Source organism: Populus alba, chromosome 14 (assembly GCF_005239225.2).
Source record: "Populus alba chromosome 14, ASM523922v2, whole genome shotgun sequence".
NCBI lineage: Eukaryota > Viridiplantae > Streptophyta > Magnoliopsida > Malpighiales > Salicaceae > Populus > Populus alba.
Window position 1 is genome coordinate 3795798 of NC_133297.1, and position 27455 is coordinate 3823252.

General features: G+C 33.2%; 2 protein-coding genes and 1 pseudogene across 3 annotated transcripts; 2 read left to right on the top strand and 1 right to left on the bottom strand.

Annotated features, from left to right (window-relative positions):
- Positions 1–512: 512 nt before the first annotated feature.
- LOC118034085 (COP9 signalosome complex subunit 7-like) lies at positions 513–4840 on the bottom strand (annotated as a pseudogene).
- Positions 4841–11219: 6379 nt separating this feature from the next.
- On the top strand, positions 11220–17471 carry LOC118034173 (leucine carboxyl methyltransferase 1 homolog). 2 transcript variants are annotated; one of them, XR_012167950.1, is made up of 13 exons: positions 11220–11299; positions 11386–11529; positions 11811–11858; positions 12093–12174; positions 12365–12467; positions 12882–13002; positions 13147–13194; positions 13761–13844; positions 14343–14407; positions 15382–15433; positions 15674–15712; positions 16234–16370; positions 17414–17471. XR_012167950.1 is itself a non-coding variant. In XM_073404652.1 (12 exons), exons 2-12 carry the CDS (start codon positions 11512–11514, stop codon positions 16309–16311), a joined length of 738 nt encoding a protein of 245 aa, XP_073260753.1. In that variant the 5' UTR covers positions 11220–11299; positions 11386–11511; the 3' UTR covers positions 16312–16613. The 2 variants fall into 2 exon arrangements, 1 of the variants encoding a protein (XP_073260753.1); XM_073404652.1 differs by lacking the exon at positions 17414–17471 and having other exon boundaries at positions 16234–16613.
- A 4416-nt stretch (positions 17472–21887) lies between these two features.
- Positions 21888–27174, top strand: LOC118034084 (nitrate regulatory gene2 protein). The gene is made up of 4 exons (XM_035039275.2): positions 21888–23238; positions 23358–23542; positions 24677–24897; positions 26117–27174. Exons 1-4 carry the CDS (start codon positions 22056–22058, stop codon positions 26904–26906), a joined length of 2379 nt encoding a protein of 792 aa, XP_034895166.1. The 5' UTR covers positions 21888–22055; the 3' UTR covers positions 26907–27174.
- The last annotated feature ends 281 nt before the right edge of the window (positions 27175–27455 follow it).

The window sequence follows — 27455 nt, forward strand, 5'->3', positions numbered from 1 at the left end:
GAATATCTATATCCAACCTAGTGTCGTTTATTTAAACATTATTTAATATTTAATATAAAAATTTATATATATAGATATGGGAAAGTTATAATTATTATACACAACATAAATATTGGGATATGCATATAATACTCTCCACGTCCCAAATAGATGGTCTTGCTTTTTATCTTTATTTGTCTCAAAATGATTGTCAAGTCAAAACATTTAATCCATATACTTTACTACAATACCTATAATCAAAGCCCATGTGTAAAAAAATCTACAATTATTTTAAAACAAAATAAAAATAAAAATAGATGACCCGGCATATTAATTAATGAAATTCTTAATATATCTCAAAAATGAAACATGAGAAATTTTTTGGAATAGAGGAAATGTTAGGAAATATGATATTGAATGAAATACATGCATACATACATATATATTATATATACAAACATATACATATATCGAATTGAGTTAGCAATAACCATATCATATATATATTATCCAAGAGATAAGAATTTCAGATATATCTAAAATAGTAATTATTCATAAGAAACTCACCCATAAATAGTTCTTGACATGATTGTGGTTTCATTCAAGAAGCAGCAAAAATATATAAGCAGATTTCCTCATCAATTGAAGGATGACATCAAAAGGCAAACGATCGGAATCATAATCTGACTTCATAAAGTCTTAAGCCGCCCCAACAAATCTGGTCTTGTTCTTTATACCTCAATAAGAATGATAATTGGTTCCAAACGAGGTACAATCTTCAAATATTAATCTAAAGTGGCGAAGAAAAATTCACTGTCCGGGAATATCACTATCTCCAAAAGCTGCAATCAATTGCCGTCAGTATGCCATGAACAAAAATCAGGCAAGACATGGAGAGCACCTTTCCAATGAGCTTCATGATCTATCTATATCTTCAATATATTGGATGTCGTCTCCTGCAATTTCCAAGTCACCAGTGAAAAACACTAGAGCAAAGCCAGTCCAGTTGGACAAAAAAAAAAAAACACTCTATATTCCCTAACTAATTTGATAATTGGCATTCCCAGGACCTTTAAGTGATATCAACAAGATGACAGTGCATACATAAATGTAGAATCACAGAATGGAAGCCGGATCTAAATACCTCTTGGGCCGGCTTCGGTCTTCCTCGTAGTCCATCACTCCACCAGGTTCAGAATAGATCTCCTCATGCCCTCGGAAGTCAATGTCTGCCTGCTTACAGTGTGTAGCTTCTGCCACAACGTAAGTAAGACGCATCGAAAAATGTATCACAGTAACTGAATAAAGACTCTTTTCCATGCACTAATTGAATTTGCTATTGCAAGATTCCCACTGAACAAAATCACAATAACCCTCCTCGTATCCCAGCAAAACACAGAATATTTGCATTTATCCTGCTGCAGCATTGCTATCGAATATAATAAGCAAGTCATGTGAATCTACTAAATAAAAGCGGCAGCCAACATGAATTAAAAAAATGTTCTACTTCCTAGCTACATACAATACATTTGGAATATCCAGTTATTTCTTTCAACTTATATGATGCTCCATGACACTATTTGATGTGCGAGGATCTATAATTATTTGTTTCAGATTTTTAATTTTCAAATTATATCATGCCTCATGAATCATGCTTGGATATAAAACTGGATTCAACTGACCTTGAGGGAGAGTGACTTCTTTACTTCCTCCACCCTATATTCTACATCCTTTTGGTGCTTCTTATCCAATTCACTTGTAGAATCAGCCCATTTTATCTTCTCCTGAATCGAGACAAGCAAATCATCTGATGTATCCAACCTAGACATCCACAGGAATAAAGTTAGATGGAGAGCTGACACCTAACAGATTAAACACAATGAACATCATATTCAGAAATACATGATGAGCAAGAAAACCAAACCATCTAAAGGATTAGAAAGAAAGTTTCATTGTTATTTAAAGGCTAGTATCAGGATCTATGGCGTAACACCAGAATGTACAAGATCACGTGTGAAAACCAATTAACTTGAACTTGACAAACTCAGCAAAAGAAACAGACAAATTGCTGGAGGAACATCTAAAACATCATTACCCAGGGGACAAGAAAAATCAAATAACTTAGCATGCAACTATGGAGTCTTCTGGATTTTAAGCAGATTATTTGTGTTTTATTAAAAGAAATAGAGCAGCAGTTCCCATTTCATATGGGTTCAGGCATTTTTGCAGTCAGCATACAACACAGCATCATCATAGAGGATATGAAAATACTAGTCAGCTAAAGACGATACCAGTTTGATAGTGTTTGTAACATATTCCCAAGTTGTCCAGGCCTAAGGTCCCTCCCAGCAGCAAATTGGACCTATAGAAAAAAGAAAGCATCATATAAGCTTTAAAATGTTTGTAAAGGGTAAAAGATACCAATAGAATACAAACTTTAAGGCAAGTTGATGACACATTCACTGACAGACCTCAAAGCACCTTCGCAACTGATCAAGCTTTCCTCGTACTATTCCCTGAAAGAACCAGAGTTAAGGCAACAAAAAAGAAGAAAGAAGAAAGAAGAAAGAAAAGAAAATGCAAATAACACGTGCAATTGTCAGGAAAGAAATACAGAAAGAAAGAACTACAGCAACATCAAATTTATAAATTTTGTTTGCCCAGTCAACTCCATTTTCCTACAGATGAGAAAAGAAAAAACCAATAATGGTTGTAGAAAGAATAGAATGCAGCTGGCATAAAACATACCGCATACATGCACTCATTGATAAGAAAATCTTCAAGTTCACGGACATTTGTAACATCTAGCTCCTGCATTAGCTGATCATAGGGAAGTACCTAAAAAGGATGGGCATCAAAACAATCTAAATGGTGAGGGTCAAGAGATCAGCAAAATATTCTGTATCTAAAATGTAGAAGAAAAAAGATGTAACATGCAATATTCAACTTTTAAACTAGTGGTACAGCATATGCAAATGATAATAAAAAAAATAGTAATTTTCAACATATGAAATCTGCTTATACAATATATTTATATCAATCACTACCATAGTATGAACTTTCCAACACTCACTCACATTCCAAGCTTGAAAACAGTTTCAATTTTACTTGATACAAAATTACCGTAACTTAACCAGATTCATCAAAACAGAGATTAGATTTTAGCCCCAACTACAATCAGTAACTTCTCTAACTTAGGTGAAAATTAACTGCATATTTCTTCTTTTTTTTTCCCCTCATGATAACTGTTGAAACATCTTGTGAGTTATGTCATTGACTTTATGGCAAGATTCGTGATCATCAAAATTTTGCAGAGAATCCATGAGACAATCAGGAAGGTGAATTAGCTACTCAGATAAGTAAATTCATTTCTGTAGAAAGGCTTAATAATACAAGGAAAGATACCTTGTTCATTTCAGCCAGTGTCAGCACAGTAAGTTGCTTTAACTTGAGGACTTGATCAGGAACCAATTGTGGAAGACGACCAGCATTACCTGTAAATAAACAATTTTTCCCATTTCAAAATAGTCTCAAAACTAAGAGGGGAAAAAGTAAAATCAAGGACAAACAACTGTGTTATTAACACAATACAGCCAGAATACAAGAAAAGCACAGTCCCTAACAGTGTCATCATATATAGTAGTAATGACCACAGAATTTATATTCCATACATGCACTCTATTAGAAAAACTCCACGGCAGCTGAGTGAGGTCAGGGTTCTTCAAGAAAAATTTCAAGGTGCCTAATTAGAGTTAAGAACCAGATTTCTCATGTAAATGTCCATGGGGATGCCTATCACAAGGCATAACAAAAGCAAGAACTAGCAAAAGGAGGAGAAGCGTAATAAATAAAATTATCCCAGGTACAACACTAATTCAGTAAATTCAGGGCAAAAACAAGTTAGAAGAGTATAAAATATTTGGTTTCCAGTTGCTCCAAGGAAGACTGTGAATAGCCATTTATCATTAGTATAACAAGTTCCCAGCTAATTCCAATAGTGAAAACTCATAAATTTATTAAAAAAAGAAAATAACTATCATTCGGTATCAGTCAACCCACGAGTCTGGAAACAGAACTGCAGTGTCACATTGCTTTTGGTTCGTCCGAGCCAGCAAAATTCAAAATCCATCTTCCAGTAAAGCCCATTGGCTCATATATCAGTGATGAAAAGAAAAAATTAAGTGGCTCAAATCATTCAACATGCTTTTTCCATACAATAATACTCCAATTCTTAAGCAACTTAAACTCAAACTCTCAACATCCAATCATCAAGTTCTGATAAGGGGAAAATACCAAATTTATTTCTGCTGTGATTGAAACCCAAATGATTCACATACATAATTCAAAAAAATAAAAACTAAAACCAAGTCAAGCGCGAAACTTAAGAAAGAGGGGAGAGGGAAAGGGGGCTTGAATGCTTACTTTTGTAATCACTCCAGGTTCCATGGGCAAACAACCGAAGAACATCAAGGCAAAAGGAATTCTCAGTTCCTTCAAGCTGTCAACAAAATTCAAACCAAATTAAATACCTATAATACCCTCCAACGACATGGGAAAATAAAGTAGAAAAAAGGGTAAGTAAAAAATTAAAAATACCTCGGAGACGGTGGGCGAAGAGAGAATCTCGGAGAAGGCGAAGAGAGAGGGATGAGAAGTTGGCCTTCGTAATAAGAGGGCAGAGAGCGGAGGCTTTTTAGAGTGGATGCTTGATTTACGAAGTGATCGATGAGCTCTGCTTGTTTCTGTTCGATGTCCATAATTTAAAAATTGACGATGACGGAGTACTAGCTCCCAAAGCTCCAATAAAAATTAATCAACGAGTTGGTATGAGACGTTGATGGGAATCAGGACATTGGAGAAAGGGGGGGAGAAGTTCTGGGTATGATTTTTGGGGGATTGGAAGGGTTAGGGCATTGTGAGATGAAGAAGAAGAAGGAGAAGGCAGTGGGGGAATTTGAGAGTACTGAATGTGAAAAATCGAAGAAGAAAAGGCCTCTGCCTTTATTTTTATTTTTTTGCTGTATGTGACGTGATGAAAGGTGTTTTTAGGAATTTTCTTTTTTTCTTCTTTTCCCTGTACAAACGAACATGAGGACGGAGCAGAACTCGATGATTTTAACGAGATGGATTTTTACGAAAGGAGAACCGATTGTCGTCGCAGAGAGTAAAAATTGCTGGTAACTTTAAATCATTTTTGTATTTGCGAGTTGATCGGTTGTTAAAGTATTTTTATTATTTAAAATATAATTTTTTTTTTAAAAAAATTATTTTTAATACCACATATCAATAATTTAAGAAAAAAAATAAAAAAATTTTAATTTTTTAAAATATTTCAAAATACAATTTTAAACGACACATATTAGGTGGGGTGACTGTATTTTTAAAAAAAAAAAATTAAAAAATAATTTGTTTTACATTAATTTTTTAGCTTTCAATATTTTTTTAATAGGTTATTATTAAAAATATATTTTTAATAAAAATACTTTAAAAATCTCTCTCGTTAATCAAAATCAAAACTTTAACAACTTTCTTCTTTTCTTATAGTAAAATAGAGATGTATTCTTTAAATATATTTATATTAGGAGAATCTTCACAATTTATTATATGTCATATGATATTTCGCACCCGTTACAAGCAGAGAGGGGGGAAATTATTAATCTTTATGTTTTTTGTCCTGCAATGAAAGAATGCATGGAATAATATTTGGTTCATATTCCAATTATCGCTTTTTTTTTTTTTTGATAACTACGGGGTGTCGGGCCACTTACGCGCACCCGACTATTCCCCGGGCCCCACTGAACATCCGCAAGCCCGTAGGCGGTAAGGCACCCGGGGGGTGACAGGCTGGTATCTTGAGGATCGAACCCAGGATCTTCGCAAAGACAAGGCTTTGTTGTTGACCATGGGCTAGACCTCAAGTGTTCCAATTATCTTTCTTCTTCTAAATCCTAAGGTGGAACATGTTGGATAAGGCTAGAAAAATGAGATAATTTCTAGTCCGACCGTATAATCGAGCATCTATTTTTTTTGTGTTTTATCAGAATAAAATATTATTCTAAGAAAAACATTAATTATTAATTATTAAATTTTATAATTTATTTTATTTTATTTTATTTTTAATTGGAATTAATCATTACAAAAAAACAATTTGGGTATTAAGTTAGTCATATGTTTTGGCAGGGATTTATATTTTTATCACATAGTCTAAATTTATTTAAAAAAAATTGAAAAAAGTTATTGACTTCAACAAAGTTCATTAACTTAAGTCATGAGGGAAGCGAGTTAATCTGAGTGGACATGGTTTACCAATATATTACTATTTAAAAAAAATTAAGAAAATATGTTATCTAGAAAATTTTTAAAGTTAAACCTCATTTTTACTTGTCACATGCCGTTTCTTTTAACCCGTTAATTGAATCGAGATAGCTCATATACATTTTAATTTAAAGTTTGAGTTAGATAAAGAATATAATTGAGAGATTTCAATTTTAACTGGTTGATTAAGTTTTAATAACACTAGGAAGTAATTTTTTCAATATTAGTTATTTAACATGTAAAAAAAACATTGGTTCGTTGCAGCATAACACAAGGGAATTACTTAGTAGGAGAGAATAAATTAACCATTAAAGGTTAATTCAATTTAAATTAATACACCTAAAAGATTTTGGTTTCATAGTAACAAATGAAATAGTTAAATGCCAACATTTTTTTTCACCTTGCCACTCAAAATCTTTCAAATGATTTCTTTCTTTTTTATCTAAATCTATTTATTTTTTTATTTTATCTTCCAACATTTAATTTTATTGGGGCAGCTAGGCTATGTGTGTTTTATTTAATTTGCTTTTTAGAAAGTTTATTACAATTTTGTGACTTAAAGAGCAAATTTTTGCAAGTTGACCATGTTGAAGTCATGTACTTTTTTAGTATTTTTTAATTATTTTTTTTCTCCGACTTCATTTTGCTTTATTTGGTTTTGTTATTTTAAATTAAATTTTATAATTGGATTTTTTATTTGCTTTTTATAATGATTATTACAGTTTTATCAATCCAGCCACGTGTTTTAAAGGATTAGTCAATTGACTTGTTTTCCTTACTCCTTTTTTTAATTGAGTTAATTTTTTTTTCAAATCTCAATCCAACATTGTGTTGATCATTTTGAAACTGGACTTTGTATTTTTCTCAATTTGCTTTAGCATGGAGTCCACCATTCTCCTACCCCGGGTTTGCAGGTTAACTGGTTGACTTAGGCCACTTAGATCATTTTTTTTCTTTTCAATTTAATCCTTGAACATTAAGTTGGATTGGAAGGTTATGCATTTCATGATTTTTTTTTCTTTAATATGAAATTATCATAGTATTGTGAATTGGGTGCAAGTTAGATTGCTTACCAGGGCTTTTTATTACTATTTTTTTAGTTAATTTTGTTTAAATCTCGTTAACTTTTGATATTAAATTGATTGAGAATTAGGCTTCGTAAATTGTTTTAGTTTGTGTTTTTGTAAGGTTATCAATAGTCTCATTTGACTTATGGTTATGAGTCTTGTCGGTTGAATTTAATGTTTTTTTTATTTTTTTTTAATTGATTTTTTAAAAAAATTTATTCAGGCATTATGGGTTAATTGGAAATTGAGTTTCCATGATCTGTATCAGTTTGGCTTTTCTACAGGGATAATCTCATACTCATTTCTTGGTTTGTCAGTTTTAACCCGAGTTGACTTAACTTAATTTTTTAGTTGAATTTTATTTTTCAACATCAGGTTAATTAAGAGTTGCTTGGTTATTAAGACTTGTAACCTGAAAAAATAACGATTTGGTAGGGTTAATCCTAAGGTTAATTTGAGTAAAATAACATGTTTATCGTTTCAAATGTTTTTTAATGTGTTGTTGTAATTTTTTAAATCAAATTATATTTTTAATCGATTCTGAGCATTTTTTAAAACCTTAAAATCAACCGGTAACATGAGGTCGATTCCCATTAATATATATTTTATGCTAAAAAACACATTAAAAATACACCCTCTCTCTCTCTCTCCTCTCTCTCTCTCTATTATATATATATATTTAATATACTATATTAAAACAATATAGCTCTCGCATAAACATAGTACAATGATCGCAATACTACATTAGAGGTTTTAAGATCAATCAAAATACAATTAATTTAAAGGTTTATTTTACAAGGGATTGATTTACTAATTGCATTTAACAAGACCGTTATAACGAGGGAAGATGGAATTAGTCATTAAAGGTTAATTTAGCTAACATGAAATGGCTAATAGTTGAATCATTTAAATCGAATTTTAATTAAGAAGTTTTAAATAAAAACTTGTATTTTTGTAAATTTAAACTCTATAAGAAATTAAATAAGATAATCAACTACTCTGATTTACTACATTAAATATGAGAAATTAATGTTAAAATTAATTTTAAAGGGGTATCCATGTACTTATTTAATTCTAGAATCATTCTAGGAAAAATAACGAAAATGATAATAATAATTTATGAATAAGAAAAAAAAAAATGAAATTGGGAAAAAAAATATATTATTTTAAAATATATAATTAAATTTATTTATTAATTAAATTCAAATTTAATATTTAATTAAATTTATTCATTGGTAAAGAATTACTTTACAAATCGAATAAAAAAAAAGTTTCGAGATCACTGAATAATAATGAAGGTACTAAGGGAGATCAAAGCTTGTCTGGAACTCTGGTAAAAGGGACGATGAATTGATTTCTTTTTTTTTTGTCGAGTAAAAATAACAACACGTAAAGTAAAAAAAAAGAAGAAGAAAGAAGGAAAGGAGACGAAGCTTTGAGATATGGCTTCCGGAGGCATGAATCCACCATCCAGGTTTTGTATCCTCGCTACCAAAATCACTTCATACCTGCAAAATCCGCATCGGGTATGATGAGATAAAAAAAGCGCACGTAGAGAATAATAATAATAATAAAATTAAAAATTAACTATTACCAGCATTATTTGCTTATTGTTACGTGTTTACAAAAAACAGTCAAAACGGGCTGTTTTAAAATATTTTATTTAAAAATATATTAAAATGATTTTTTTTTTAAAATAATTTTAATTACAATAATTTTCATTAGAAATATCTTTAAAATAACACCTTTTGTTTTAAAAATTATTTTTAAAATCAGACATTAAAAATAATTTTAAAAACATCAAAAAAATATTTATTTGAAGTAAAGAAAAAATTAAAAAATTTTATTTTTTTTTTAAAAACACTTTTAAAACGCCAAAACACAACAATACCAATAATACTTAAACAATATTACTTTTTAAAATCTGACTAAATGAATCAATCCGGAACCTAGTAACTCCGGGACTCAACCTATAAAAAGCTACTTCGGTGATTGATACATATGAAACATGAAAAAATTTCCATGCCATTCTTTCAATTTTCATTTATACCCTGTTTGTTTTTTGCGTTTCAAAAGCATTTTTGAAAAATAATTAAATTTTTTATTTTTTTATTTTACTTTAATAAATAGTTTTTTTGTTTTTCATATAATTTAATGTGCTGATGTCAAAATAATTTTAAAAATAATAAAAAAAAAAATTATTATCATGTATTTTAGCACGAAATTTAATACAAAACAACAATTCATACTGCTGGGGAGTGAACCAAATCAAACTTCGTTAACCTAGTAAGCTTGTGGGCACATGTGTATGCTTTACCAATTTAAGGTTAGTTTTATAAGTATTTTTAACTTTTAGAAAATATAAATGATAATTTTTTAAATATTTTTTAATAATTTTTTGTTAAAGGTAAAAAATAAAAAAATATGTTATATATATTTCTAATAATTTATTAAAAATATTATACATTAACAATATCAAAACATGTAATTAATGTAACCATGACTTGTGGCCTGTTAAAAAAACATTGACAAAACATATTAAATATTCATCTTAAATAAGTTTCAGAAGTTTTTGGAATTTTTCATATAAGTTTAACCTACATATTTCAAGTTTTTTTTAGCTGCCTGAACTGCTTTTTTTTTTTACAAAAAAAAAAAACTAGAATCATCCCAAATGCCTTCGCTCTTTGCTACTTAGAGATAAACTAAAAAGCTTATGCTATGTATTTTAGTGAAATTAAATGCACAGAAATTTGTTTTCATGTCATTGGTGTTCTAATCATCTATTCCAAACAAAACAAAGCTTCGAGTGAATTAAATTTAGTATCTACTATTTTAAAAAACTAACAAGCTTGAGTCTTTTCATCTGTTATATATTTTTTCAATATTTATATTTAAATTTTTTTCTATACTTCAAACATTTATTTTTGTATTTCAAAATATTATAATATATATATTATATATATATTCTTTATTTTAAACTATTTTTTTAATGTTTATTTGTTTTGATATAACTAATATCATAAATAATTATTAAAAATAAAAAAAATATTATTTTAATAACATTTTATAAAAAATAATGTTACTATAAAGTTAAACATTACTTAAATATAAAGCACCTTTGATTAAAAGTATTAATTTTAGAGGATATTTGAAAAGTGTATAGATAGTGTTTTTTAAAGTATTTTTTACTTGGATATGTATTAAATATATATATTTTTTAAAAAAAATATTTGTACCAGCATATTAAAAAATAATTTTTTAAAAATAATTAATTTAAAAATAAAAAATTAAATTTTAATAAAAAACAGTTTACTCAATGTTAAATGTGTTTGATCACTAAACATGAATTTTTTAAACTCAAGAATTAATTATATTTTCTGAAAAAGGGAAGGTCTAATTTACTTCAAGAGTCCCAAGGGCCCCGCGGCTGGCGTACATATTTTTTATGGTCCATCCAGAGACGGAGCGTCACTGCGGAAAAAGCCCCCTCTTCGTAACGGAGAAATACGTTCATTTTCCAACCCGGATTTAAAATCGATTTTCCCAAGCCGCCTCATCCTACTTATAAAAATTACACACAGCGATTTTTGAAGCTCCTCCTCCGTCCTCTCGCCTAAAAACAAACGATTGGCAACAAGGCCAGTAGCCGATTCGCATAGCAACAGAGCAGCAGTTCAAGCCACAAACGATGACGCTTCCGCCAGTAAACTGTACGCATCAATCTTACTCTTCTATCTTAGTTATATTTCTCGCTGTTTTGGTTGCCAGAGAAAAACGAAAAAAACTTCAAAATCACGGCAAAACATTACTCGTCATCACTTTATCATCCACTTTTTTCCATCACGGTCTTTGTGTTTAAGAAGGGATACATGGAAAGACGATTATATCCATTTATTTGCTAGAAGACCTGTGAGGCGATCTCCATAATCAACCGCGCGGTAATTGCTAAAACTTTTCTAAATTTATTTTTTCTTTTAATAGTAATTGTATTTAATTAATTTCTGTGTGTTGTTTCTGTTAAGGCTATTTTGCGCGCTGGGCTGCTCTTCGAAAGCTTCTCTTCCAGTTTCTTGACTGTGAATCGAATATTGATGGAAAATGCGATACAAAAAAGCAGATATTATCATTCGGAGCAGGATTTGATACCATGTATTTTCAACTACAGGTGCCTGATAGTTTGTTTGGGTGTTATGATTAAATTTTTTTGGCATGTTCTGTTTCAATGTAACCATATAACCATTTAACCTTATGATCTGACATAATTTGCGTAGAGGCACATCCTTTGTTTCAATAGGTTTTTTAATATATGCTTAAAATGAAGCAATTTTTGTGTTTTTTACTATCAATTTATGAACTTTTTGCCGCGGCAGTTCATTCATTAATTGTGTTAATAAGAACCTGATACCACTATAGGTTTGATTGCAATATTTGTGTTTTTGATGGCAGGATGAAGGAAAAGCGCCATTTTTATATGTAGAGCTGGATTTTAAGGAGGTGAGAGTTTGAAGTTGAGTGTTGCTATAGAAGTTTAGTTTAGTTATCAATGCGCTTATGATAAAAAAGTAATGATGATAGAAGTTACCAATGTACTAAATTATTTTCTGTTTCACTTAGATTTCGGCTTTCTTTACGCCGAGCTAGGTTAATTATTCATCTATACATGCTTGCTGGACCAATGATCGACTATTGATTTCCAACTTAGATGAAATTAATGCTTTTAAATTTTAGGTAACTAGAAAAAAGGCAGCAATTATTGAAACCAGCAGTCAGTTGAGGGAAAAGCTTGGTGCTACGGCTTCAATCTCACCAGGTAAGTGACTTTGGTTGCAAGCCATAAATCCAGAGGTTTTCTTACAAAAAAAAAAAAAAAAACGAGTAGCATCCCGTTTCCATTCCTGACAGATTCTTTTATGGGTGTGCATTAAATTGCAATATTGATATGATTTCAAAAGCTTGGCTTCATTTCTGGTTTGCACTATTTGGCTACCTTGACCTTGCAGAGAAGGGAGAAGTGCTCAGTGATCATTACAAGCTGCTCTCGGTTGATTTGCGTGATATACAAAAACTAGATGATATCATAGCATTGGCCGGTATGAATCCCAGGTATACGTGCAGTCCTGATCCTCTTTTTCTTTAACCAAATCAAATTTCATTAACTTACCTGGTTTGGAACTTGTAATTGGGTCTTGTCTGCTTCAAAGTTTGTTTAGAACCCTATTATTCTAAGTAGTCATTACGATGGTTTTAGCTATTTTATGCACCTGAACTTTTTAAGGGCATTATGTTCATATCTCTAGGCATGTGGCTTTTGAGGTTCCTTCTGCTTTTCTCAAAGCATTTTGCTTTGGATTTTTTCCAATTATGTATTTTGTTGCACGCATGATGTTCTGGAAACTTGGCAATTTTACATCATCAAATAGCTTCTTGAGAAAAAAAATTTCTCCTCATATTCAGTTTTTTCCTATCATTTTTCTTATGGATTTTTGTTCTTTGTCTTCATTCTTATACTGGCATCAGCTTGCCAACGTTTATAATTGCAGAATGCGTTTTAATATACTTGGATCCTGAGTCAACTCGTGGTATAGTCGGTTGGGCTTCAAAAACGTTTTCAACAGCAGCATTTTTCTTATATGAGCAGGTTTTAAACTTTCTCAAGGCTAATTGACTTATTTTTTCCCCTACATGTTAGTCTCTTTTTCTTTATTCATATTCATGTCCTGGCTTGTCTGGTCTGTTTGCTTACAATTTGTTATATTTACATTTTATGGTGGTTGTTCAATAGATACACCCGGATGATGCTTTTGGACAGCAAATGATCAGAAACTTGGAGGTTGAGTTTTCCTTTTTAATGTATATATTGATGAATTGGCTTAATTCATTTTATCCTTGACATCTTTTAATGGTTGAAGTGCACAAATAGAACCAAGTAAATTGTCCTTTAGTCAAAAGTCCTACCTTCAATTCCAGGAAATTGACTTCCATCACTACCAACTGAAATACACATCTTTTATTTCTTATTGACCATCCCTAACCTAGGTGCAAGGGAAAGGTAGGAGTTTCATGAGTTAACTTATTGAATCCCTAAAGAAGTTCGGATTTTAAGTCCGAGAACACTTTGTTATATGCTAGGTAATGTGTCCTCCTTTCCAGGCACCAGGCAATTTAGAGTTCTTAATGCTGAATGAGCAATACATGAACCACAGAATTCTCTGGTCCCTTAAGCAATTAAAAATCTATTGCTCTAATACTGGCTAAACCAGGTTGTGCACAGGGCACCAGTTACATAAATAATTCCCTAAATGTCTTGGCTACACAATGAACAATACCAGACCTATCTGTTTGTGTTGTAAATGTATTTGTTAAACTAAAGTGTCCTTTTGTTATGTTTGCTTTCAGAGTCGAGGTTGTGCACTATTGGGTATCTATGACACACCAACTTTACTTGCAAAGGAAAAACTTTTTCTTGATCAAGGATGGCAGGTATGTCTTCTGATGAGTTACTCTTTAGAATCAAACTTGAGATTCTTACAAATAAAGAAAATACAGTGTTGATTCAATCAATCTTGTTCAACAATGTGTTATCTGAGGGCAATGGATTTCCTAGACGTGGCAGTCACTTGATAAGTGGATCCAATTTATGAGAATAGTTCAATAACTAATCATAGTACATTTTGAAGCATAGGCAGTGCAGTTACCAATTATTTTCTCAGGCGCTCCAATTAATTGACTTTTGGTGCATGGATTTTTTTCTGGAAGAGCATCTTACGTGGTCAATTAAATATCAGTTCTATTTAGTGCTGGAACCAAAAACTTCAAATTTGTATGGTTTTAGGCATTGGCATTGAAGTTGATAGTTGGGGGTTTTCTCTTGAAGTTGGTTTAGAATGTGTCTGACAAGCCTTTATCACCTTCATTTTCTGTTGTTTCTTTTCTCATATTTTAAAATATTTTCTTGTTACAAAATATGTGAGGTATCAGATAGCTGTTGCCTGGGACATGCTGAAAGTTTATACTGATTTTATTGAAGCTAAAGAAAGGCGCAGGTATTTGCTTTATAATCCTTGGACATTTCACAAATACTTCATTGCTTTCATCTTGTCTGTTATATTGCCGATGTGCCCAGTGGCCTATTATTGATATACTAGATAGGTGCTGGGAATTATTTCTTATACTTTATCAGAACTTTCTAATCAATTTCTAATTATATAGGAGTAATGGGTTCTGTAAATGTGCTATGCTCTACTTCTGTGTATTTTTTGGCTGAGTGTAATATGTGTACATACTTTGGGATGACATAGTAAGTTAGTGGGTAATTATGCTTTTCTAGAGCTCATGGTTTTGGAAACAGGATCAGTCATCATCTGATTACCATGATTAAAAACATGCAAACATATAAGGACACGAGGGCACATTTGCAGAATGCATTTTGGGAGAGGTCAGCAGACCCATTGGTTGTGAAACTATTTGTGGTTAGTTGCCTGCTTTTGCAATTTAAGAAATTTGGAAAAAGGGCAGCGTCATTCTTGTAACTCTCCTTGGAATATGCAATTTTGAACGGTGGCAAAATGATATCTTTCTGGCTGTTTGAGAGCATGTCTGGGAGTAGAAACCTCAAAATGTTGTTCGCATATTAGCCAACAAAAAATAAAAATAGAGAAAAGGAAATATATCAGGAGTGGTTAAAGAGACCACGGGTACCTGGTTGTACGTGAGTCTTTCAGATTTTTTCCTTTGCAAAAGAATGAATACTGTTGTCTTTTTTGTGAAGATTTTGGTTTGGTTGCAGTTGTGAAAAAAACTAGCCGATTAAATTCTTTCATTGTCTTGTAAATGATGCTTTTAGGATGATACAAAGGGAATCTCTTTTCCTGTTTGGCTTTTCATCCTTCACGTCTCCTTTTTTTTTTTAACTAGTTTGTTTTCTGATTTGCTTAACTGTACAACCTTTGTTTTCTTTCCCTTTTTTACCCTGGCATGCTCCTGAGAAGTTTCTAATCCACTATATTCTGGTGATCAGGATTGAACGATTGGAATTGTTCGATGAGTTTGAAGAGTGGTACATGATGCAGGCAAGTCAAATCATTCCTGTTGAAAAAGAAAGTGGAAAGTGCCACAGATTGTTAATTAATGACAATACGTGGTACTCTATGTGCATGGAGTTCAACCTAATTAGAACTAAGCTGTGCCTGCTTGAGAGTATCTGGGGAGTTGTGATTTATGTTCTGTTAGTCATAAATTCTGGTCTGGTTCTCTGTCATCATTGTTGATTTTCTCTGTCCTAATTTTTCTCCCTAACTCCTTTTTCTCAGGAGCACTACTGTGTGGCTTATGCAATCAACGATGCCATGGTATGTCTATACATGAAACTATTCCCAAACCCTCTTTTCCCCAATCTGTTCTTCTATCCCTTGCAATGTCATTTTCCCTCATAACTCCAGATTTCGTTTTTTCATGTTTTAAAATTTGAACGTGAAATGCTAGTGTATTTTAGTAGTAAAATTTAACAATACATTCACTATTCCCTGGCATTCCAAATGCGTGGTATTGGTAAATCCGAGTAAATTTGAACCATGTTTCTTTTTCATGTGTAGTTAAGGCTTTTCTTTTCTTTTCTTTTTTTGAATTTGGAACACGCGCTGCTGCTCAAAACTTAAGTGATTTTGGACATGAAAAGGTTCAGTATAAGAACAAACAATTAAGTGGAAAAGTATATTCACACAGTAATCTCTTCCTTTTCTCATTTGAATATGCCTGGATTAGGATATTAAAACTCAATTCGCTTTTTCTGGTGATGCATATGCTTAGTATTTGATGCCCTGGGAAGGATAAGTCTTGATATTCACATGATGGCTTGCATTTGATGATGCAGGGGTTGTTTGGGGACTTTGGTTTTACTAAGACCCAGCCGCACGTGATCAACTCTCCCTCAACAGTAGCATTGCCATGAACACACGAGGCCACAAGCCGGTAATTAGTGTCTGGAATCTGGATAAAAAGTCTCATAAGGTATTTGATGACCCATTGAGAATATGCCTTTGCATATTATTTGTTTGGATTCCACAAGACAGATCCTTTTGTTTTTTTTGTGCTAGCTGTTTGGCAAAAAGAAATTGTGGTGGGACCTCACCTTACAGCACTAAAATGTGTCATATCAATCTCTTGTGGGGCCTGTATCATGTGGAAAAATTTATGCCCAGTTGTGTATGGATGGTTGCTTTTTAATGTATTTTTCCTCGACTTCCCCTTTTCTTTTCCCTTCTCCTTATCCACTTGCCTTTATGTGTTTTATGTTTCTTTGGTGGATGATCAAGATACTAGTGGGTGCATCATCTTTTGAGAAAAAGAATGGACGACTTATAGATTGGTAGCGAGAAGCATAGGGCTGAGTAGGTTTGAGGTGGAGATAATAATTAAAGTTATAGCACTTTTATTTATGGGAATTTGCTTCCCTTCTTGGTTTGGAGTTCCATCACTTCGAATGAATGGTGACGTTAGTTTTCTTGTACTAGGGAACAAAAGATGCCTCGTGATAAAATCAAACATGGTGATAGAAGGATATATTATATCAAATCTGATTTTATACAAAATGTTGCATCTAAACACATTGAACACCTGGTTATAAGAATTTATTTAGCTTTACAGGTTAACTTAGGTTTTTTAACCGTGAATTTATGAAAGATTAGGGGTTCCAAAACTTGGAATTTTCACGAGTTATGGGGATCAAGCATTTGTAGAAATGGGGAGGGCTAGCTGCCCTGGAGACATAGCTTAATACTTATTTGAGCCTCCCCATGAGAAACACTTCAAAAACTCTATATAGCCTCTCTCATTTATTTGGTTAACAAACTCGATTTTGCTAGTTGATGGAAAAGAAGATTAACTAAAAAAGACTGTAGGATTTATTATATAGATTGCCTTTTGACTAATAGACAAATCCAAGCTCACCCTTATCCCTCCCAAGGACGGGAAACTTAGGTGGGAAGTTTGTATCTTAAAATTTTATTTCCTGATTACTTATTAAAGCCCCCTGTTTTTCTCTTTTTTTGCAGATCTAGTCCTTGTATTTTTTTAATCACGAGTATCCTTTTTGGCGTAAGGAGCACGAAGGTAAAGCCTTTCTGCACTTCTGTAAAATCAAATTTATATTCTCAACTTTTACGGAATAGGAATAGGAAATGGAATAGAGAGTGTATTTAACAGTGTGTTAGCTGATATTTTTAAAAATATTTTTTATTTAAAGTATATTAAAATAATAATTTTTTAATTTTTTAAAAGTTATTTTTTATATTAGCATATTAAAGAGATATAAAAATATATAAAAAATAAATTTATTTTTAAAAAAAACGTTGTTTGAAACTCGTAAACTACCTAGTACTTGTATTTAAATGCACATACTGAAATAAAAGGGTTGCCCAATGCACAGACTGTATAGATAGATGGATGTAAAGGCCTCTAGTAAAATACTATATAACCTTCTCGAGCTGGGTCTGAGAAAATGTTCCACGTTGGTTTGCTTTTTGAATGAAAACAGTACTATCATTTTCTTTGGATTGCTGCCAACCCTAAATCTGTTTGTTTTCGACTTTTTGTAGTCGTCCTGGACGCTGTTAATTACACCGCCGGGAAAATTATTTACTTGCTGCAGCTTTTACACTTCTCTGTTTGCAATTTGGAGCAGCAAATGTGGGCTGTTTTTACCGTTAAAAAAAAAATAAGAAAAGTAGCCGTCCTACAGGGTATTACTTTCAAGGGAAGAACTGTGCTCATCTTCTGCTTTGAAATACGTGCACTGCGAACTTCCTACCTCGACAAAGCTCAGTCATGGCATCTTGGTTTGGATTCAATAACAAATCTAGGAGACAGAGAAAGGGTTTGGGCAATTCGGTCTCTAGCCTTGATTATCGCAGCCCACACCAAATCAGCAGAGCGAAAAAGTGGAAAAACCTTGGGTGAGAAGCTGCCTGAGGAAAAGAATAAAAAGGGAATATCTTGAAAGAAACATTTAAGCTCATGAAGAATCAGATGCTGACCTAAATAGAATTGGGGTCTGAAAAGGATTGGGAAAAGCCCAGAATACAAACCCTAAGAGAGCACCTTTCAAACCGTCAATTCTTCTATGCAAACCCTAGGCAAGTGCGCAGGACACTGTGTAAAGATGAGGTCCAAGGATGACAAATCGAAAGCAAAAACTTTCCTTCGAAAGAAGATAAATAATAAAAAGAAGGGAAAAGATGGTTGGGTCCAGCAAGGCTGCTAAGACCATGGCGATAGAAAAAACACAATCCTTTCACCGTTTTCAATCTCTGCCTTTCCCTCACACAACAGGTATCCTTTTCACCCCGACTCTCTCTACCTTTCCATGCTTTGCATTTGCTTTTAAACAATCATTTTATAACAATCAACCCTAGTTAGTTCTCTATTCAAAGCAGTCATTTAACTACATTGTATAACACCGTAAGTAGTGATTTTATTGCTTTGAGCCAGTTTTGAGTTTTTATATTTCATTATTAATTATCCAACTATACCATACAAGAATAAAAATAATTATCATCAAAATTTTAAAATCAAACTCAATAATCAATTCATGGCAAAGCCTTTATTACCGGTCGAGGTTCGAGTCATGGATCGGGCTGACTTAAGTCAGCATAATAATACAAGTGATTATTTATTATAGTTTTAAAACCCAATTTGAGGGTCAAACCGAGACAAGGTGTGGGTCACGAGTGGGTTGACCGTTGATCTCGACCAATATAATAACAAAAATAATTATTATCATAGTTTTAAAAGCTGACTCGGTGATCGACTAGGATAAGGCTTGGGTCAAGTATCAAGAGGATCAACTTGGGTTGATATAAAATAAAAGTAATTATTATTATATTTTTAAAACTTGATTTGGAGGTCAATCAAAAGCAAGGGCTGGGTCACGAACTAGGAGAGTTGATTTGGGTTAATGTAAGAATAAAAGTTGTTATTATCACAGTTTTAAGACATGGTTTTGGGTTTGATCAAGGCAAGACCCAGGTCAAGGGTCGGGAGGGTTAGCAAGTGGATAAAAATGATTTTTATCATAATTTTAAAATCCAACTCGGGAGTCCATTTGAGACAAGGTTCGGGTCACGAGTTAGGAGGGCCGACCCAGTAAATCCAATTTTTTTAAAAAAAAATCAAAGCAACCTTTTCCTGACCATTTCTTTTTCAAAAAAATTAATGAGTTTTTGACATGTATTTTATCCCAGGTTGACTTGGATTTTTTATTGGGTCAAGTCAAGTCAATTATTCCTCTATTTTTTTTTAAACCCGGATCAGTCCAGGCTATGGGTCAACCCATTAAGTCACTTCTGATTTTTATAACTAAGGTTACAATAATATTATTAATCTCAAATACTCAATATAAACTAAAGTAAAAAAACAATAATTTCTAATTACTTTCTTAAATATTTAAGTTTGATATCAATGTATATTAAATGTAAAATAGACTTTTATTTTATTTTATTTTATCTTTTCCCTACCATAACCAAACAAAATACAAAAACAATCATCTTATTTTATAATTCATTACTAAACACAATTATGTTAATATCCTCTTTTTTATCTTGTCTCTATTATTTTTATCTTTTTTATTTTGGGACAATAACCAAATATCATCTAAATATTTCATCGAGATGTCCATTACAAAAAAGATTTTTTTAGTTGGACATTATAAAGGATTTGTTTTAGGGAGAAATTACTTTTTTAGCATATTGTTTTGAATCCAAAATTAAAATGGTAAGGTCGAAAAAACTTGTGTACATTATTTAAATAGTAACTAACACCGTATGTATTCATTCAAAGTAACAATAAATTCATAATGAAAAGGAAATTACAAAAAAAAAAAAAAAAAAAACTAAAAAGTCAACCTTTTCTTACAGCATGAGAGGAGAAACATTGTGAATTCAAGTAGTGTATTGATAATTTTGTCCTTCAATGCATTGAAAAATTAACTTGGTTCCAGTGTTAGAGTTGTCTTTTTCAAGGGATCAAAATATTATTTGTCAATTAATCGGGGGTAATTTAATAAATCTATATTTGGATTCTTATGGATTGATAATCGGTTTTTTTTTTTCGTTTTTTTACTTTTTAAATTACAGATATAGCGCTTTATCATTGTTTTTTATACTTAAAAAAAATCAAGCCGACCCCCAGGTAGGCTATCTAGTTGATACTATATTCATTTTTCTTGCCGTAACAATTAATATTCTGGCTATATCGATTGCTTGTGAAGAAAATGAGAGTGTGCTTGAGACGTTGCTTGTAAGAAATTTTGTATTGTTTGGATTATATTTCAAGCTTTTCAAAATCTTTTTCTCCGTTGGAGATGGTTGTAATAATCAAAATTACCAATAAAAGAAAGAACATAATCATGATTTTGTGAGAAACTTTCTCATTAATGGCTGGCCCATTCTACTAAATACCTAATAATTCCCTCCCCTTTGATAGAGTTCATACTTAATTGACCAATCATGGAAATTTATCAAAATATTATGTAAAACAATGACACGTTAGAAAAAAAATCAAATTAATAATCCAAGAAAGATCCAAGAAATAAAAAAAAGGATATGATTTCCAAGATGAATAGGTAATATTTTTTATTTTATTTTATTTTCTTATTCAATATTATAATAATTTTTTAGTTTTTTTTTATACAGAATGGAGATAAATAAAAATCTAATATTTCAAGTGTCTTTTTAATTATGATGATCTTATTTTTTTTAAAGATTTTAATCCATAATAAACCTTGTTGATTTTTAAAAATTTTAATTTGTAACAAACTCATTTAATTTTTATAATCTTGACTTGTATTATTACTTGTTATAATTTTCTTTTCATCACATAAATTAACCATCTAAATATAAATAAAAAAGAAAAAAAATCAATAACTATAATAATTGCTTAATAATAAATTAAAAAGGCCTTACAATTTGACAAAAGATCCCCACCCCCAAACCCCCATGCCCTCTGCCTTAGCTAGCAAAAAACAAAAAACAAAAAAACAAAACAAAAAACACCCCTCCCCTTTTCGGCTTTTCCTACACTATTCCTTATTATATTACCAAGATTAATAAACAATCACTTACCACTAATCTAGCATTATTAATTTATTATATCACTAATTACTTCTCCTTTCTAGCATTGGATTTAATGATTAATGAATTTGTTATTCAAATTATCATGTCAAGTTCCCAACAACAAATCTTAAATACATTATGCTGATAAAAAAATAATTTCGTTTGAAATAGATATAAATATATTTTTTATTATCAAAGAAAAAAATAAGAAAAATCTTTGATATCAAATAAAAAAATATTAATTTTTAAATATTTTGAATAAAATTTATTTTTACTTTACAAAAACTAATTCAACAATATTTTTATATATATTATAATAAGTTAATTACGATGAATAAACAAATAAAAAAACAAGGAAAATATAGGAGATGAGGACAGAAACAGCAAACAGTCAAATGAACACCTACTATAACACCTCACTCTCCTGCTCTCCGCTCTCCGCTCTCACTCCCTTACAAAGAATTCAGGCGCCACCACCTGATACGCGCCACCCACCTACATACGCGTCACCGCTAGTATTCTCTACTTAGCTATACAAACTTCACCATTAGTATTCTTTATATAACACTTCCTCTTGTTTCTGAACATGGGCTGCACGGCGTCGAAGCTAGACAACGAGGACACAGTACGGCGGTGCAAGGAGCGCCGCCGCCTAATGAAAGAAGCAGTCTACGCCCGCCACCACTTAGCTGCTGCACACGCAGACTACTGCCGTTCACTCCGAGTCACTGGCTCAGCTCTATCCAATTTCGCAGCTGGTGAATCCCTCTCTGTTTCTGACCAAACCCCTGTTGTTATCATCCACCCTCCTCCAGCAACCAGCCCAACTCCTCCTAGCAATCCTATCCCTCCACGTGTACCACCTTCCCCTTCCCCCTCCCTCCACCCTCCACCACCTCCTCCTCCATTTTCTCCTTCTATAGCTAGCTCGAAACCTCCACATATTCTTTCTTCTTCAAATATTCACTCTAAGTCTAACCGCCACCGCCGCGTCAAGCCTCAGAAGCTTCCTCATATTCTTTCAGAATCAAGCCCTTCAGTCTCTCCGAAATCGAATTATGATTATCCAACTGCTTTTCAAAATCATTCAACTTATTCTACAACGCCTTCTCAAGCTTCTTCTGTATGGAACTGGGAAAATTTTTACCCTCCATCCCCTCCAGACTCAGAATTCTTCGCTCGAAAAGCCAACCACAACCACAACCAACAGCAACAGCATCCCCATTTAGATACTGATGATGGGTCGTCATCAGATGCAGATGACGATGTTGCAACAGAGAGACTCTCAGAGTATGACTTCTTTAACGAAAAGCAATACACACAGCATAAGAAGCAGCAGCAGCAACAACAAAATTATAGCGAGACGGAGCAAGAGGAAGTTCAATGCAGTGAATGGGGAGATCATGATCGTCTCAGCAACTCAACAACATCATCGGATGAGGATAATGATACCGAGTCCAGATCCGAGATCGGAACCCGGTCCAATTTCGGGCCAGTCAAGCACCCTTCGCAGCAGCAACCACATCCACAACAATCTGATCATTCTTTTGGTAAGCTGGATAACAAGTCTGAGGCGGGATCCTCGACGACCAGTTACAGGACTGGAGAGGTTTCTAATATGAAAATGGTTGTCAGACATAAGGATTTGAATGAGATTGTTGGGGCTATCAAGGAGAATTTTGACAAGGCGGCTGCTGCTGGAGCTCAGGTTTCGGAGATGCTTGAGATCGGTAGAGCTCAGCTTGATAGAAGTTTCCGGCAGTTGAAGAGTAAATTTCAAATTTTTCTCAAGGGCTTCTTTTCTTCTTTACATTTTGTTGAATTGTTTAGTATTTTAGAGTTGATCTTGATTATAATATATTATTGGGTTTTTGTTTAATTGCTGCAGAGACTGTGTATCATTCGAGTAGTGTTTTGAGCAACTTGAGCTCGAGTTGGACTTCAAAGCCACCGTTGGCCGTGAAGTATCGACTCGATACCGGTTCACTGATTGAACCTGGTGGTCCAAGAAGTCTTTGTTCAACCGTAGAACGGTTGTTGGCCTGGGAGAAGAAACTCTACGAAGAAGTTAAGGTAAGTTTTGCACCACAAATCGAATGGTTGTGGTTTTTGTCTGAAAAATTAGAATTACTCTTTTACAATTTTTTTTTTTATCATTTTTTCATCTCTCTATCTCTTAATTACCTTACCAGATTGATGTTTTTGGGGTTAAAAAGAGCGTTGGATTGAGTAGGAAATGCGCTTGTGAGGTCAGCGTTAGTCCACCGCAGTTTTTGACTACGATGACCCAACTTGGACCTTTCTCGTCAGTCTCTGTTTGATTTTCTTGATTGCTGTCCGTGTTTTGTTTTAATTATATATTTGAAAGTGTTGAGTGTTTTGTTTTAATTAAAGATTTGAAAATATCCTGATAATTAATATATATTACAGTTTTTACATAATTAACAAAAAAATATTGGTTAAAAACTATTACAGTGCAGAATACATGCAAGTGGTTTTTTCTGCAAAAATATCCTTAACCAATCTTAATTATGTGATGGATAGCATCATTCATGGTAGTTAGAAAATTGATATTTTTTTTTAAATTAGCACAATTAATTAAAAATAATAACAAAATAGCATAGTTAAAAAATCATGTTTTACAATTATGTATACATTGTGTTATTTTTTATGTATATGTATAAATTGTGTTATTTCATTAATTTTTTTAATTGTACTGTTTTATCAATTTTTTAAAAAAAATTGCCAAAAACCAAAAATAGCTAGAAAATTTCTAGCACTAGCGACGGTTGATGCGATTGATGTATCCGGATTATACCTGTGAAAACACACGGGCCAGAGCCTGCATGTTGAAGTTTAAATGTAGGAAAGAGGGCATGAACCGTCTAAAAAGGTGTCATATCAGGATTATCCCAGCTGTTAACAGTTTTTGGATGGTTTGTCATTTTCCTTGAATTACCTGTCTATTGCTTTCATTGTTTTGTTAATGGCTAGAATGCCCTTGACAACCTGTCAGAAGGACAAGGACTAGTGTTGTTTTCTCTAGGAACATGTTAGTGGTCGGTCCACCTAAGAAGGCGCTTTTTTCCCATCAAGTTGATGCATTTATTGTGCATTATTGCATCTGAATTTTAGTGTCCAGTTGTGTTAGGATTATGTGTTGATGAGTGATAATGCATAGAACAATTTGTTAACGTGCTTTTGTAGACTAGAGAAGGTGTTAAAATTGAGCATGAGAAGAAGCTGTCGACTCTACAAAGTCAGGAATACAAGGGGGATGAAGCGAAGCTAGACAAGACCAAAGCTGCAATAACAAAACTGCAATCTCTGATTATAGTTACATCTCAGGCTGTTTCTACCACCTCAACGGCCATTATTGGACTTAGAGACAGTGATCTTGTTCCTCAGCTAGTTGAACTCTGTCATGGGTATGCCATTTCATTTTTCAGCTTTTATGAGTAAATTATGTTTATGCACAAATATGAGATCAATCTGCATCAACAATTTGTGGTGGTTGTGAGGCCACATAGCTTTAATCGTAATACTGTCCAGTTTCCTGCCCAGGTCAAAATCTTTAAACTATGGCTATAATCAAGAACCATTTCTAAGCAAAGCCGCTAGTGCATTCTCAAAAGAGGCATTTTCTACCTGTATAGTTCGATTTGAAGAATGTGCCTCTCACTAGTTGATCTGGTTTCATACTACTGAATTAAATCCTGACTTTCATGATCTTATATCCTCGCATGAGATAAGACCTTTGCAGCTTGCCTTGGTAGGTGAAGCATTATATGGGATAGCACTGCTATGCCTGTTGCTTCATCCAGTCTGTATCCACATGTGCATTGCCGTCCTTGACTGCCCATTGCTAAACTACCTCTCAAAATCAGGCAGGGGCCCCAACCCTAGACCTCCCAGTGATTTTGTTTCATCTGATTGGTGGGGCCTTTTGAGGTTAAAGTATGGGTGGAAAGTTTGGTGGAAGGGACTTAAGTATGATATGACCCACCCTGCTGGATTGTTAGCCTCGTTTCTTGATGTGGTAAACTCAACAACCATTTTATTGCTCGGCTTGTAATTCTTATGTCATCATTTATCCATCAACTTTATTAAGTAAGAGCGCTACTCTAGTGTTGGGTGTACACATGTCACGGCATTATCAGTGCTTTGGTTGCTCGATCATGTTTAATTGTTTATTATGTTTTGGAATATTTGACCATTTGATTAACAGTCCTAGATTAGGCTACTGTAGATTATGACATCCATTTTACAACATCTGAGGGTTCATTTTACACGTTTGTAGCTTCCAGCTACCTTACAAGGCCTTATGATTGATGGTAACTCGGCGATGCAAGCTTGGGGGCTGCTGTGGTATGTAGAGAAAAATCGGGAAGTGAAATCGGATTAATGAACTAGCAGGCACCAATATTGTCCATTAAAAGACTGAACGTGCTTATGCCATGTATGTAGGCACTTTAGAACCCAGATGTGACTTGACAATCATAATCTGATCAGAAATATTTGAGAAACATCATCTGCACCATGCCTCTGTGGCACCCTGGTGTCTTTGTGATTTGAATGATGAAATTTTGGGCTGCTAAAATGACATCCATCTAGACTGGTATATTTATGGATCTGATTTGAATGCAGGTTCATGTACATGTGGAGGTCAATGCATCAATACCATGAAGTTCAGAACCACATTGTGCAGCAAGTCCGTGGCCTTGTGAACCAATCAGCCAAGGGTGATTCAACTTCTGAATTGCACAAGCAGGCTACACGTGACCTTGAATCAGCTGTTTCTGCTTGGCACTCCAGTTTCTGCCACCTGATAAAGTTCCAACGGGACTTTATTCAATCCATCCATGGCTGGTTCAAGCTCACCCTTATTCCTGTAAGCAATGACAACATGAATGCCAACATGGAACCCTCTGATGTATATGCCTTCTGTGATGAGTGGAAGCTTGCCCTTGACCGTGTCCCTGACACAGTAGCTTCTGAAGCCATCAAGAGCTTTATCAATGTTGTTCATGTGATATCTACAAAACAAACTGAAGAGCTCAAGATTAAAAAGCGAACCGATACTGCATCAAAGGAGCTGGAAAAGAAGGCTTCCTCTCTTCGCAGCCTAGAAAGAAAGTTCTACCACTCATACTCCATGGTTGGCATTGGACTTCCTGATACTGGTGGATCTGATAATGGACAGTTTTTGGATGCTCGTGATCCACTGGCTGAAAAGAAATCAGAGCTTGTAGCCTGCCAGAGGCGTGTGGAAGATGAAATGCTGAGGCATGCTAAGGCAGTAGAGGTGACAAGAGCAATGACACTAAATAATCTTCAGACAGGCCTCCCTGGAGTTTTTCAGGCATTGACCAGTTTTTCTTCCTTGTTTATGGAGGCACTTCAATTGGTATGCGACCGTTCCTACGCCATCAAATAGCATACATAATTTTTCTACTTGGATCTTCGCGTTAAGCTGGAATTTCACAAGGGCTGGGAATTTTTTGGCTGTGAGCTCTTATGATTATTGTCATTATTTTCTTGGGGGGATTTTTGACATGTAAATATATGGAACTTTTTTGCGGTTTGATCATCCTTCTAAGTTTAAAGAGAGTGAAATGTCTCTCTGTACAGGAATTTGCTTGGATTGTAGTATCAGGGTTTCACAATCTCAGCATGATTAATAAATTAATACTTCTTTTTCCTCATGATTTTTGCTTTCACTGTTTTAGCTCCTTGCTTTCGTTACTTTCATCTATTATAGCTTGACCACTAACCTTCTACGAAAACAACCTGAATTACCAATTATCTTAACAATTTGGATAGTGAATTTTTAAAAATTTTAGAGGAGTAATTTGGAGAATTACATGTAAACAGGAGAAAAAAAATCGGGTATCTCAAATTACTTGAATTATATTTTAATTTATTTATAAATTTTTGAAATTAATGTGCTTGTGATCTTCCTTAAATCTAATTTTGGAGAGTCAAC